Source organism: Salvelinus alpinus, chromosome 19 (genome assembly GCF_045679555.1).
Source record: "Salvelinus alpinus chromosome 19, SLU_Salpinus.1, whole genome shotgun sequence".
Lineage (NCBI taxonomy): Eukaryota > Metazoa > Chordata > Actinopteri > Salmoniformes > Salmonidae > Salvelinus > Salvelinus alpinus.
The window spans coordinates 25,783,198-25,797,737 of record NC_092104.1 but is presented as its reverse complement, the minus strand read 5'-3'; the positions used below and the strand labels follow the sequence as shown (position 1 = coordinate 25,797,737).

Genomic DNA, 14,540 nt, shown 5'->3' with positions numbered 1-14,540 from the left:
ATATTGATATTCTCCAGGTCTCATGTCCTTAATCGAAGAGACTGAGCCCTGGGACTGTGTGTCTGTGGCCCTAATGGCACCCATATTTCCTATATAGTGCACTACTTTTGACCAGGGCCCATATAAAAGTGGTGCATTATGAAGGGAATAGGATTCCATTTGGGAAGCAGAATGTGTGCTCTTTTGCCAGGCTGCATTCTGCACACATGAGTGAATAAGTGTGAGAGAGAAATGCCATGCCGTGCCGTGTAGCAGACCTAACTGAGCTCCTGACTGAGGTTGCATGTTTCCTGATTGTCTGGGTGTGCACTATTCCTCCCCTCAGGACACAGTAAAGTTCCGCACCCCAGTTCCCCATCAGCTGCAGAAGAAAGCTGCTGTGCTGTCACTATCCAACACCATGGATGCGTCCCAAATGGAACCTTATTCCCTACATAGTGCACTACTTTAGACCAGGGCACATAAGACTGTGCTCAGAAGTAGTGCACTACATAGGGAATATAGTGTCATTTGGGATGCAACCCATACCTCTCCATGTACCTCGATTACCTTACCGCAATAACATTACAACCCCTGCTGACATTCTCCACCCACCTTGGACTGCTGCAGTGTACATGGATCACTAAGAGATGGGATTTTCCAGGCCCCACACCACTGCAAACGTCACATCAAATCCATAATGCATCAGCGACAAAATGTCTCTACCTTCAGAGGTCTAAAAGGACCGTGTCAGCAAGAGGCTGAGGCTACGGCCAGCGGGCTGAGGCTAAGGCCAGCGGGAGATGCTGTATCAGATTGATCCAGTGCAGTGGATGGCTGTATACGGAATAAGGGCTTGAACACACCAATAGCCTTTGCCTGCCAAGAGTACTTGCGAACCAAGTGAAAACATGTAGAATTGCACAAAAATGTCAGTAGTCAACAGTGCACTGAACAATCGGTAGACGAACGGGAGATCCATATTCGGTGCGATATGTGTGACCCTTAAAAGTATCCGGCCTTCTAACAGCCTTCTAGAGCCAAATCACCTCCAGTGGCAGCTCTCTCAGACATCAAACTAATATTGACAACATAAATGACTACGACAAGTCTTTGGCCACAGAATTCACTTCCCAATCAGACCAACGTTTGGACAATGACGTTAATGATTAGGCTATGCCAAGTCCTTGGCTACAGAAATGCCCCCTCACACTGACCAGTTCTCCATTCCAGAGACTGGACCAACAGTAGCTCATTAAGAGCATGAATTGGCGTATAGCCTTGAATTGATTCCCGATGCCAGTGACATCTGGTGTATTAATCCCCTGGCTATGCTGCAGTCTCCCTGTTTCCGTCGAGGTAGTGGAGCCTGCCAGCAAGCCTTCAACCAGAGCATCTCCAATAGAGAGAGAAAGATACGGAAAATTTGGGGGGGTGGGGGGGGACCTGTCAGACAGCACACATAGGAGAAAGGAACTCAGCGAATAGGAATATAAACATAAGCATTTCTACAATCCAAAACTTGAAATTAAATAACCTAGTGCAGTCTAGTGCTTTAAGTGAAACCTAGGCCTATGCTGAGCTAGCACCACTACAACTTACTGGCATTTTCAGTAGTTATCCAATTACAAATGAGACTTAATGTGCCACTCACCACACTAACAGACTTAATCACTGTTGTTGCTAATGCTGCATTTGACATTCATTTCTGGTGACTTTTTACTACCACTGCACAACTGTCACTTATTTAGCAAGGCAACAGTGCATGACTTAGTGACTTCACATTACTGTTCAGCTACTGTCCCATGAATCACCCGCTAGCCTTGCACGCACGTACACACGATTGTGGGGTTTTTCCCTCCCTTTTTGGCTGCCCTATATTAGTGTGCTGAGGCAGCAGAAGCTGACATAGATGTGGATTTAGGCGAGAGGTGGAATTGCACATTGGGATCTGTGGGCCCTTTGTGAGTGATTTGAGTTTGTACGCACTCTTGAACTAAAGGGTAACTACACACAACAACAAAAATCTAAATTACTTAGATTTTTCCCAGACCTCAAAAGTGGTCTCCTGATGTGGTTTAAGCATTGTTTTGAACAACAAAATTGGATGTTCTATTAAAAAGTGTGATTGAGAGCGAAAACATGAAACATTTGGACAAAAAAATGACCATGCTGTGATATTGTTTTGGTATACAGTAGTGACACTAAACCTGGTATCAAAGTAAACATTCTGTAGTTTGTAGAAGTAGCCTATATTGAATGTCGCCGGGGCCGTTAAACTGTAGGCCATTTCTATCCACACTTACTTCTCGTGCTGGCTCTACGAGACATGTGGGCTCAATTTATGTATACAAAATGTGTGGGCCTATAATATAACATATAGCTGTAACAGTATGTAACCTGAGATAGGTATTGCACAAACAGTCAAGTAAAATTGTCAACCTAGAATATTCCATGTAGTCTACAATATATAATTGCATCCTCTGTTCAAAATTCTGCTGGTACACACTGATCCCAGATAATGATGTGCATTATTGACTGTATGTTTGTTTATTCCATGTGTAACTTTGTGTTGTTGTTTGTGTCGCACTGCTTTGCTTTATCTTGGCCAGGTCGCAGTTGTAAATGAGAACTTGTTCTCAACTGGCCTACCTGGTTAAATAAAGGTGAAATAAAAAATATAAATAAAAATTGGTGCATCGCCATTACTCGCTCATTATCATTTAGACACACAGAAGACGCATGTTTGTTTTTTCACCCACGTCCCTTTTCGAAGCCAACTACCTGAGACGTATTGGTTGTCATGCCGGTGTCACAGGTCAAATGATGAAGATTAAATAGTTCCACTGAGAGGCATTTATTCGTGGTGCACAGTTACAGAAGACAGATTAGGCCACTGAACTATGATGACCTCCGCAATAATTGTATCTTGCCAGCGGCTACCAATCCCATTAACCTTGTTCAGAGGCAGGTGGATTTCTTAAAGAACAAATAAAGCAAATTGACCTAATTGTGTCAACCTCTGTACATCAAAGGCTCATGATGCAAAAGCTGGTTGCAGTGCAATTGTTCCCCAAGAGTCGACAACACTGGCCTAGAAACAAAGCAAACACTAATGATTTTACACAGGAGAGAGAGAGCAGAGCATCCATGACTGTGGGAATCACTAGGAGAGAAACAAGAAAATTAACAGGGCCCAGCTATGTGGAGAGTGCGCCATTTAGAGAATTCTATAATTTCTCACTTATTCCTTACAAAATAAATAATATGTTTGAGAAAAGGTCAATGGGAAGGCTAATATTTCGACAAGATACAGTCCATTCATTCTGTATTGCAAAGGAAAGTACTAATAATTTGATGGTGAGGCAATACATGGGCATAATGGGAATTCACAACACAACATTGTTGGCAGGCAGGGATGTTGGCGGAATTGGGTGTATGGTGAAAAACCACTTACACAAGAGATTTACTTAACATTCTTGTAGTTATTATGCCATTCCACGCACTGATAATGTAGGGCTACATGCATTCAATTTAACCACGGTGAGGATGCTAGCTAGGCCTATAGGTTACACGTATCCCATGGGTCCAGAGTGAGTCATTGCCCACACACATCCACTGATCGCCTCAGGCTAGTGTAATCTCCCAGAGGCAAAGGCAGAGATAGATCCTGGCCAGGTAGAGAGAGAGCTCCACAGAGCCCAGGGGATTATTACAAGCAGGGCTTTAAATTGCATTGACTGCTCCTCTACCACTGGTGTCTGCCCACAAAGGACCTTCACTGAGAGAAACCAGCAGTGACTGTAGGAAAGGTTAGCGGATGGCACATGGTGTTTCACTGTGCTTTGTTCGGGAGGCTTTGAATTAGCCTGGAACCAAACTGAAATGTTACGTTTCATTGAAATCGGGAAGTGAAACAGAGCAATTCAGTTTGAATACTGCCTAGCTTTTCATACTTCCAGTGAGAGACAGCACCACAGATTATCTCAGGTTCGTAGCACTGCTTTGGGTGCTACACCTCAGCACTAGCCTAACGCATCTTTGAAGGACAAAGGGAATTTTTTATTCACAATTATACTGAACAAAAATGTAAAACGCAACAAGTTAGAGTTCATATGAGGAAATCAGTCAATTGAAATAAATTAATTGTGCCCTAATGTTTGGAATTCACATGACTGGAAATATAGATTTGCATCTGTTTGTTACAGATAACAAAACCTTTTATTTTTTTTATAAATAAAAAATATATATGGGTCTCATCACTGTATTTCTGTGCATTTAAATTTCATTAATAAAATGTAATTGTGTTCATTGTCCATAGCTTATGCCTGCCCATACCGTAACCCCACCATGGGGAACTCTGTTGACATCAGCAAACGGTTCGCCCACACAATGCCATACATGTGATCTGCGGTTTTGAGGCCGATTGTACTGCCAAATTCTCTTGAACAACATTGGAGGTGACTTATGGTAGAGAAATGAACATTCAATTCTCTGGCAACAGCTCTGTTGGACATTCCTGCAGACAGCATGTCAATTGCACTGTCCCTCAAAACTTGAGAAATCTGTGGGATTGTGTTGTGTGACAAAACTGCACATTTTAGAGTGGTCTTTTATTGTCCCCAGCACAAGGTGCACCTGTGTAATAATTGTGCTGTTTTATCAGCTTCTTGATATGCCACACCTGTCAGGTGGATGGATTATCTTGGCAAAGGAGAAATGCTCACTAACAGGAATGTAAACACATTTGTGCACCAAATTTGAGAGAAATAAGCTTTTTGGGTGTAAGAACATTTTCTGGGAACTTTTATTTTAGTTCATGAAACATGGGACCAACACTTTACATGTTAAGTTTATATTTTTGTTCAGTATGTATCAGGAGATGAGAAGAATGTCTCCTGCGTCAAACGCAATGATGCTTTGATTCCTTTAAGATTCAGATTTGCTCAACATCTGGAAGTGTGCATCTTTTTAAACCATCATCTGAATATAGGCCTCCAGTTGACATAAAATGAGAGTCGTCTAGACTAGTCTATATGAAAAGTGTGGTAATAGTACACGGAGGGAGGAGAGGCCTTACCTGTAGGCATTTTTGGATGCAGGTCGAGGGTCAAACTTGAAGAAGATGATACACATGGGGGTGTTAGTGGTTGGGGACGCTCTCTCACACTGGGAACAGTAACTTTCAAAGCTTGGACATGTTGACAAGGGCTAGGATAAATGATAGTCAAGTGAGTAAAGGAGAAGGGTGGTCTTGACCACCCTACACTATAGCATGGCCTAGGTTCAATTTACAAAGGAGACAAACCACCTAAATCCTACAGGACTGTACAGGTAGCCACAGCTGTACCAAGCCCCTTACCTTATCCAAGTGGTAGCCTAATCCTGATTGAAATACCTATTCAATACAGGACAGCAATACTGTTGACAAACCCGATAGAGAAGTGATTGGGTTAGGCCAAATGATTAGAAAAAAAATATTTGAACTATCAGCTGATTCTTAAAACTCAAATGACATTACAAAAGAGGTCAGCACCTGGTGACCACATAACTAAAGTGTGCAGGCTTTTGTTCCAAACCAGCACTAAAACAACACACTGCTTCAACTAATAAAGGGTATTTTTATAAAGTGACATAGAGGAGCAGAGCAGACAGCTTGTTGGTGAGTTCTCCTTTCTAGTCCCCTTTAACAGCTACCAGCAAACAACATTCGTTACAATTATTAGAGATCTAACGTTAGCTAGTTAGCTATAGCAATGGTGAACAAAAATGTGAAATATGATAACCAGGACAACAAAATGCATATTATAGCCAGCTAGCTAGCTTTATAGTCAGCAACTTTGAACGAGCATAGATTGCAGTTACTTAGCAAACTATCACGTTAGCTAACGTTAGCTAGATGCAGCAGTCTTGCGCTAGTTATCTAACCTTAGCTAGATGTCACACTAACAACAAGGACAAAACAGGCAAGTGACAACACTTTGCTACCGGTCTGTTTTGTGACACATTACAAAATAAGTAAGAATATGTTATCATTCATCTGCCTGGCTACCTAGCTAACATTACATTGAGAAAAGTACTCACTATTCCACTTGCTGCTGAAGATCTATTCATTCGGTTGGCTAACATTACAACAAAACAAAACAAACCCTTCGTCGTAGTGTGTGCATTTGATTTATCTTGCGGGTAGGATAGACCGGCACTTTCAGGTCAATGTCATTACACGAATGTGAACTGAGCTCACCCCGTTGATGGTTCCAGAATATCCCAGGCGTAAATCGCGTGCACCCTAACAAAACATAGTAGGCGTAACCGTCTAGCAACATACACTATGATTGGCCGATACTAACCCTGAGTGAAGGTTATGGATATTTTTCAGATTTCTCATTTCACTATTCACTACGTTTGACAGTTTATGTAAATGTAATAATTTAAGTTAGTTGATAGAGCATTTAAATTAGTTGATCTAAGTATGTTTTGGTAATGCAAGCGTGACTGGTTAGGAACGACAGTTTTGGTCAGTGTTTCCTGTGGAACCAAAATTAGTGCGAAACATAAGAGTTATAAAACCTCCCCTTCTTAAACCCTATCAGCATTTGAGAGCGTTGTCTGGAAGATGATGGCTAGTCTGTGCTGCTTTGGGTACAAGCGGTTTGAGAATACATTTTTGGCGCATGGATGATTGACTAAAGCTACTGAGAAGATTCCATGTGTTTGGAGAACCTTTAGGCCACCAAGCAGTTAACTGAAACTTGTGATGGGAAGCCAAGGCTTTTTGAAGCGTTTGGTGCGTTCACCAAATTGTGTCGAAAAACGGCTAAATTAGTTGGAGCTTTTAACACAATGCACATTAGTGACATCTGCTGGTCAGCAATGAAAAGCAGAATTGATGTTTTGATATAGTATACTTTTTTCCATAATATTCATCAAATCTCCTTGGTGCAGGGGTTAGAATTTCTACACAAACTGTCAGAAACCGTCTTAGGATGACACATTTACAAGTCAGTTAATCACATTTCTGCCCTGCTAGAGCTACCCCGGTCAACTAAGTGCTATTATTGTGAAGTGGAAATGTCTAGGAGCAACAACGACTCAGATGCGAAGTGGTAGGCCACACAAGCTCACAGAGAGGTACCGCTAAGTGCTGAAGCACGTAGAAAACTCACCGAGTTCCAAACTGCCTCTGGAAGCAACGTCAGCACAAGAACTGTTCATCGGGAGCTTCACGAAATGGATTTCCATGGCCGAGCAGCTGCACACAAGCCTAAGATCACCATACGTAATTCCAAGTGTCAGCTGGGGTATTGTAAAACTCGCCGCCATTGGACTCCTGTTTTTCATGGTTTGGGCGAGGCCCCTTAATTCCAGTGAAGGGAAATCTTAATGCTACAGCATACAATGACATTCTAGATGATTCTGTGCTTCCAACTTTGTTGCAACAGTTTGGGAAAGGCCCTTTCCTGTTTCAGCATGTGCATAAAGCGAGGTCTATATAGAAATGGTTTGTCAAGATTGGTGTGGATGAACTTCAATGGCCTGTACAGAGCCCTGACCTCAACCCCATCGAACACCTTTGGGATGAATTGGAACACCAACTGCGTTCTACTGGGGCGGCAGGGTAGCCTAATGGTTAGAGCGTTGGACTAGTAACCAAAATGTTGCAAATTCAAATCCCTGAGCTGACAAGTTACAGGCAGTTAACCCACTGTTCCTAGGCTGTCATTGAAAATAAGAATTTGTTCTTAACTGACTTGCCTAGTTAAGTAAAGGTTTAAAAAAAACAGCGAGCCAGGCCTAATCGCTCAACATCCGTGCCTGACCTCACTAATGCTCTTGTGGCTGTATGGAAGCAAGTCCCTGCAGCAATGTTGCAACATCTAGTGGAAAGCCTTCCCAGAAGAGTGGAGGCTGTTATAGCAGCAAAGAGGGGACCAACTCCCTATTAATGCCCATGAGATGTTCAACAAGCAGGTGTCCACATACGTTTGGTCACGTAGTGTATTTGAGAGTGGACTTTTCTTGTCCCCAGCACGAGGTGCACATGTGTAATGACCGTGCTGTTTAATTAGCTTCTTGATATCAGGTGGCTGGATTTCCTTGGCAAAGGACAAATGCCACCCCCAACAGGGATGTAAAAAATATGTGCATGGAATTTGAGAAGCTTATTGAAAATGTATTTTATTTCAGCTCATGAAACATGGGACCAACATTTTACATGTTGCGTTTATATTTTTAAGGATAACATTACAAATTATATATTCGATCATGTGCAGTTAATTTGTTTCAAAGTAGATTGCAAATTGTACGTCGTATACAAAGATTGACAGCTTTTAATCCAATCAAGTAAGAGATATTCTGTCTCTGCTTTAATTGAAAGTAGGTTCACCCAATCAAAATAAATATTTCGTCGAACACTCCGCGATAGGGGTGGGATTCAAGTGATGTTGGCTCTGACAGTTTTGTTGCACTAGCGCTGTTTGTGTAAGAGAGGAGTTTGAAACCGTCAGTTGGGGCCACGGATTTGGGTCAGTGACAGGCAAATTTTTATTTTTTTACAACAATTTGCTGTCAAAATGTGTATTTGACGCTATTGAAGAATTTACGACCTCACGGTGCTTTTTGTTTTGTTTTTGGAGATGGCACAGACTTGGACTATAAATAGCCTAGTTAAAAATAACTTTCTTTGATTTTATATTGAATGAATCATGAACTTTTTAAAGTAAGGAATAATTTCAACACAGGTTACATTTGATTTGTCCTCTCTCTTAACCCTCCATATAATTTAGCAAATAAAACATTGGCTAAGCCAATCACGGACTACACTGCTATTCTCCGGCACTATACGAGAATAACAGTAGCGCTGTCGTTTGCAACAAAAACATTGAAAAGAGGATAAATCATTATTTATGTTTTGGTCATGAGGTGCAATTCATAAACTAAGAAGAATAGGCTAGGAGTGTGAGGTGATTTATTTAACCAGCGCAAGGAACCATCTGGTGATTGCATCGCCAAGTTTACACTCCTCCTGCGTGCGCGTACGTACTATCCCTAAACTCCAGTGGAAGGGAGGAGTAGAAGGTAAGAAATGTGCTATAATGTTCCTGGTTATATATAAAACGTCCAAATTTGATTCAAGAGTATCGTTTTCATTTTAGCAGCCGAACAAACATAATATATTATTCGTACGTAGTCGTACACGATACAATGCTTTGCGATTGTCATGGAGATTGAAGGATGTGTGAGCCAGTGGGGGACTGCTGTGGGGATTTTACGTGGAGTTGTTCATTTATGGAACTCAATTGTAGACTGGTAAAATTAATATTTGAATTAAACGAAATTGCATTCGATAAAATAATCTTTCCAGCCTATTATCAATTGTAGATTGCTTATCTCATGCCATGTAATGCGTAACGACATATATCAATTGCAATAGTCGCTACAGAGATTGTAGAATATGACTTTTTTTTTTGTCCTCTTACATTATAGGTCTGTTTCATAATATGAAAATTCCAAACCCATGTCGTGTGTTTGCTGAATATATACAACAATGAATATGTCGTGCACTGCCTCCTGATTCTGCAGATCTAAGAGCACACAAATAGTCATCGATTGTGTCATGGAAGTGCCTCTGTCTGCACAGGGCACCTACAATAGGCTACCTACCTGCAGCATCTTTGCAATACTGTACTTCAAAAATAATTATGATATTTAAATGTAAACCTCAGGCAATGCAGAATACAGTTAAATATTCTTTATAGTAACAAATGTGGTGAATACATTAGAATAGTTTTTTAGACAGTTGTTTTTTCCAAGATGTAAAAAATTACTGTAAAGATGTTCTTTTTGCTGTGGCGTGACCTGTCAATCATTTCCCTCTTTGTTTTTCCCTGTTGCTGAGTGAGTGACATGGTCATGTCTAGATGTGCTATAGCTTTTGTTTTGCCTTCCGGGTTCTCCCCTTGTAATATACCCAGTTTGGAAAAGGGGGCATTTGCGAGTTGCTGCTGGAATTATTTGGATGACGTGTACCTTCCGTCTTATGTAGTTTTCCTCTTGAAGCCTGAACACCCTTTGTGTTAGGCGGCAGGTTGGTTAGAGCGTTGGGCCACTAACCGAAAGGTTGTTGGATCGAATCCCTTAGCTGACAAGGTAAAAATCTGTCGTTCTACTCCTGAACAAGGCAGTTAAGCCACTGGCCGTCATTGTAAAAACTAATTTGTTCTTAACTAAGCCTAGTTAAATAAAATACAAAAATGATGTTCCCACTTTGGTAGGCCCAATATAATGAAATGCGTACGTATCGCCATAGGGGCATTTTGATGTGTTAAATGTAGTTGACGTGACGGCTGTGTGAGCAGGTTGACGTTTGTTTAGGTTAAAAATAAGATTGAATGACTTTGTGACTGCCAGGTAGTGACCACTCTGCAGAGCTGAGTCATCCCAATAAATGCCAACCTGCGAAAATAGATTTGGTTGGATGGGATTGACATGTATGAATGAATATAAATAGCTGTTGCAGTCAGTCACAAGGTCATGCGCTGGAGAGCTGCTACCACAGCTTCTGCCCAGTTGGCAGTTTTTATTCTATGTTAAAATGTAGGAAATCCTAATTTAGATTGATATATGTGCAATAGTACTACTCCGAATGCATGGAATTAACTTATTTTCTGTTTGTATTTGTCTGTGTCGCAAGTTCTTCACATTGAAAGTACAATGTTGACTTGGATTGAAGTAGGTGGCGTTACTCATTTTCTGTGCTGGTACTGTTGTATATTTAGGTGCAGGAGCTTCACAATACTTTTGAGCTAATATTCTATAAGAGGTGCAGGAGCTGAAGCAGTAGAACATTTAAGGTGCGGGTACTCCAAATCAAGCACCTAAAGAACAGGAATCATATGCAACCAACCATGGATGGATGTTATTGGTTCAAGTGTTTTCCCTTTTGAGTGCCACCTATTTATTTTATAGATAAGCATGTGCTACACTAATCACTTATCTGAAAGGCCACTGTGGCCCTCGGGCCCCATCAGCTAATTGATGACTGTGTTTGTTTGCCATATTTCTAGAATTGAGTAACAATATTATGGAGCGATTTCAGTGCCAACAGAAATTGTATTTTAATTCCATAATTTTGAATTTGTAAATGAGGTAAAAACCTGTTTTCACTTTGTGTAGATTGATGAGGAACAAAAAATAATTTAATCAATTTTAGAATAAGTCTGTAAAGGAACAAAATTTGGAAAAAGTCAAGGGGTCTGAATGAAAGTTTGGACACCTACTCATTCCAGGGTTTTTCTTAATTTTTACTATTTTCTACATTGTAGAATAATAGTGAAGATATCAAAACTATGAAATAACGCATATGGAATCATGTAGTAACCAAAATCAAAATATATCTTATTTGAGATTCTTCAAAGTAACCAACCTCTGCCTTGATGACAGCTTTGCACACTCTTGGCATTCTCTCAACCAGCTTCATGAGGCAGCCACCTGGAATGCATTTCAATTAACAGGTGTGCCTTGTTAATTTGTGGAATTTCTTTCGTTAATGATTTTGAGCCAATCAGTTGTGTTGTCACAAGGTATGGGTGGGATACAGAAGATAGTCTTAGCTTTCAGGAATAGCTTATACCCAACATGGTACAAACGCTAGAGCCAAATTCATAGGAAGAAAATAAATTCAACCACCCACATTGGCTTCAAAAAACGCCAGAAGCTTTGTTTTACCACAGAGAGCATCTGTTCTCCTCAACCTTTACCTTTCCTGGCTGGCAAAGTACCAGGATGTTGTCTCTGGTTTTGGAACTGAATTTGATAAGTCAATCTGAATGCATCTGAGAAGTTTAATATATTGAAATTTGATAAGCTTGAAATTATAGTTTGTAAACTTGATAGACAGACAAATGTAATATCTACCATATTGAAACTGAATATATAAATATTGCATTTGAATATTCAATTACATTTAAATTGCATTTTAAAACTGAATATTCATTCAATTCAGTTTCAAATCATGAAATACAAGTTTAATATATGCATTCAATTATTCAATTTGTGCATTACAAATGAAAAAAATATTACATTCAAATTCAATATCCTAATACAAATGATGGAATTCAAATACAATTTATGTTGGCACTGAAAATGCTCCATATGATATCCTAGGGCCTTGGCCACAATGGTTCCTAAGTCTGCTAGATTTGACAACACAATGCCTAGGCCCTGTCCAGGAATCTGTCAGTATTCAACTGAGTAGAATACACTGAACTGACTGCTGCCGTTTTTTCGACCCAATGATTTTTCATTCCACATATCAATCAATCAAATGTATTTATAAAGCTCTTCTTACATCAGCTGATGTCACAAAGTGCTGTAAAGAAACCCAGCCTAAAACCCCAAACAGCAAGCAATGCAGGTGTAGAAGCACTGTGGCTAGGAAAAAGTCCCTAGAAATGCCGGAACCTAGGAAGAAAGCCTGGTTCCTCTCTAGTTATGAGGCTACATAGATCTACCCTAGGACTATTATATTTCACTTTGACAAAGTGATTTTGTGAATATGTACTCCATTATTGCAGCCGTCCATTGTAACATCCCTGACTCCCTGAATATAGCCTCTTTGGATTTCTATAGGCTTTATGCTATTCAGTGGGATCAAATCTTTGACTACAATTCTTTTGTTTTATTTATTGTCATCACGGCATTGTTGGGAAAGAGCTCTCAAGTAAGAATTTCACTGTACTTTTTTACACCTGTTGTATCCTGTGCACATGGCGAATAAACGTTGAAACTAGCATTATTATTGTACAGAGTTATTATTATACACCGTATGGAAGCTAGGTTAAAGTACAGCAGTGGATGTTGAGTGGGAAAGGAGTTCTGAGCACAGCAGTGTTCAGTATTATGCATGTTAGCCTAGATAATGCAACCAGCATGACAGAGACCGTGGCCTACAACAGACAGATACGTAATCTTTCATCAGTGATGTAGTTTTAATGGAACGTGTCAAGGTAGATGTAGGCTACTCACAAATCCAGTGGATAGGAACGAACATAATATATAAGAAATAGTTATTTTTCTCTACAACATGTTGCAGATGCATTTCACAATTGATTGGTTGAATCTACAGATTCAGTTTTTGGACTTGCATCAAGATTGACCTGTAAGCAACCGGTATAGGATTTTCCTAAATCAAAGTGTCACTTGTGTGTGAAATTTACACAGAAACTAATATGGTGTTCACATGCTTTGTTAGTCCATTCTAGGCAGTCTACAGACTTGGCCTTGACCATTCATTCTAGTTTATTTCATCTTCTAGATCAATGAACTGTGGAATGTTAATCAGTCAGGACCTGATTTCACATGTTAATTAAGTGTATGAAGAATGTCAGGCTTTCTCTTTCCTTCATTTGAGGTTGTAGAATTGATTAGAGTGGACTAACACAGAGAGCCTGAACCATAAGTGCCAACTCCAACCAGTATGTGCTCTTTGAAAAAGAGATTGGCCCTTGTTCAAATTAGTGGATTATGATTTGTTTTATGCAAGATTTATGTAGTCTCTGAATTTATTTTGCCTAAGTTGTACTTGTACAGCGTTATATTCTATGATTATGGATGCTGTGGTGAATAGCTTATATGAATCCTACTCTGACATGTATGTGTGTTCAAGTATGCAGCAAATGTAGACTAGTCGCGTTAACTCTGCATCATCATTTTGTATGCTTCTGTGGTTATTGCTTAATGTTAAGTGCAGTATTGTAATACATGTCATGCCAAACAGAGACTATTGTTTGAGAGGATTCTTTGTGGATATTTTTATTAGCTAATAGAATCAGTGAAATGGAAACGATTCGTGCAGTACAACGGAATGCCTCATGCAACAAGGCTAGTGAGTATGTTTTAGCACTTGATGTTATAGGGGGCTGCCCCTCAAGACGTTCATCCGTAAAACATGATTAGAAGAAAAGTTACCTAATGCTATGACAGAGGGAGAACAAGTCTAATCTAGCAACTCATCTACTCTGATGATAATATTGCACGGATCAGTCAAGCTGATACCTTCCAGAGAAATCATGTTGACATTAAATTCCCTCAACTTGCATGAACATTTTCATCAATAAATAAACTAACATCACACTTGGCTGTCTTGGTAGTTTGATGGATGTATCATAGTATCTTATTGGGGAGATGAAACTGTATTATTCAGTGCACTCAGTACTGTGGGCTACACTGACTTCCTGTGTATTGAGAGAGGCAGGCCAGGTCAAGAGTGAATGACTCTTTATGGTTCTGGCTGACACCTGCTGGGCTGGGGGACAGAGCTGTGTTTCTTCCCTCTGTGCTGCTTGCTTGGTTTGCTCCTTCAATCCACCCCTGGTGCTGGCCATCGCCTCTCCTCTCCCTCCTGCCAAGGGAAATAACTCTCTAGGTCTTTGTCTGTCTGGCCAGCCCCAACACATAGTCCCAGGAATGAAGAAAATGAAGAAGACTTTATGTATTTTGAAAGATGAGATGTTTGTGTTTTTGTTTATCTAGGCAAGTCAGTTAAGAACAAATTCTTATTT

General features: G+C 40.2%; 2 protein-coding genes across 20 annotated transcripts in view; one reads left to right on the top strand and one right to left on the bottom strand.

Annotated features, from left to right (window-relative positions):
- Window positions 1-6,207, bottom strand: part of LOC139545833 (transport and Golgi organization 2 homolog) — a 28,094-nt gene extending 21,887 nt beyond the window's left edge. Inside the window, exons 1-2 of the mRNA XM_071354048.1 lie at window positions 6,064-6,207; window positions 5,060-5,190 (exon numbers count right to left, since the gene is read on the bottom strand). Of these exons, the coding sequence (XP_071210149.1) occupies window positions 5,060-5,190; window positions 6,064-6,108 (176 nt within the window). The 5' untranslated portion in view covers window positions 6,109-6,207. The remainder of the gene's footprint in view (window positions 1-5,059; window positions 5,191-6,063) is intronic.
- A 2,256-nt stretch (window positions 6,208-8,463) lies between these two features.
- Window positions 8,464-14,540, top strand: part of LOC139545899 (splicing regulator ARVCF-like) — a 348,966-nt gene continuing 342,889 nt past the window's right edge. For 7 of the 19 annotated variants that reach the window (XM_071354100.1, XM_071354103.1, XM_071354095.1 and 4 more), the window contains exon 1: window positions 8,466-9,057. The gene's annotated coding sequence lies outside the window, so the exon portion shown is untranslated. Of the gene's footprint in view, window positions 9,058-14,540 lie in introns of all 19 variants that reach the window. The other 12 variants (XM_071354089.1, XM_071354099.1, XM_071354088.1 and 9 more) reach the window with 2 other exon arrangements.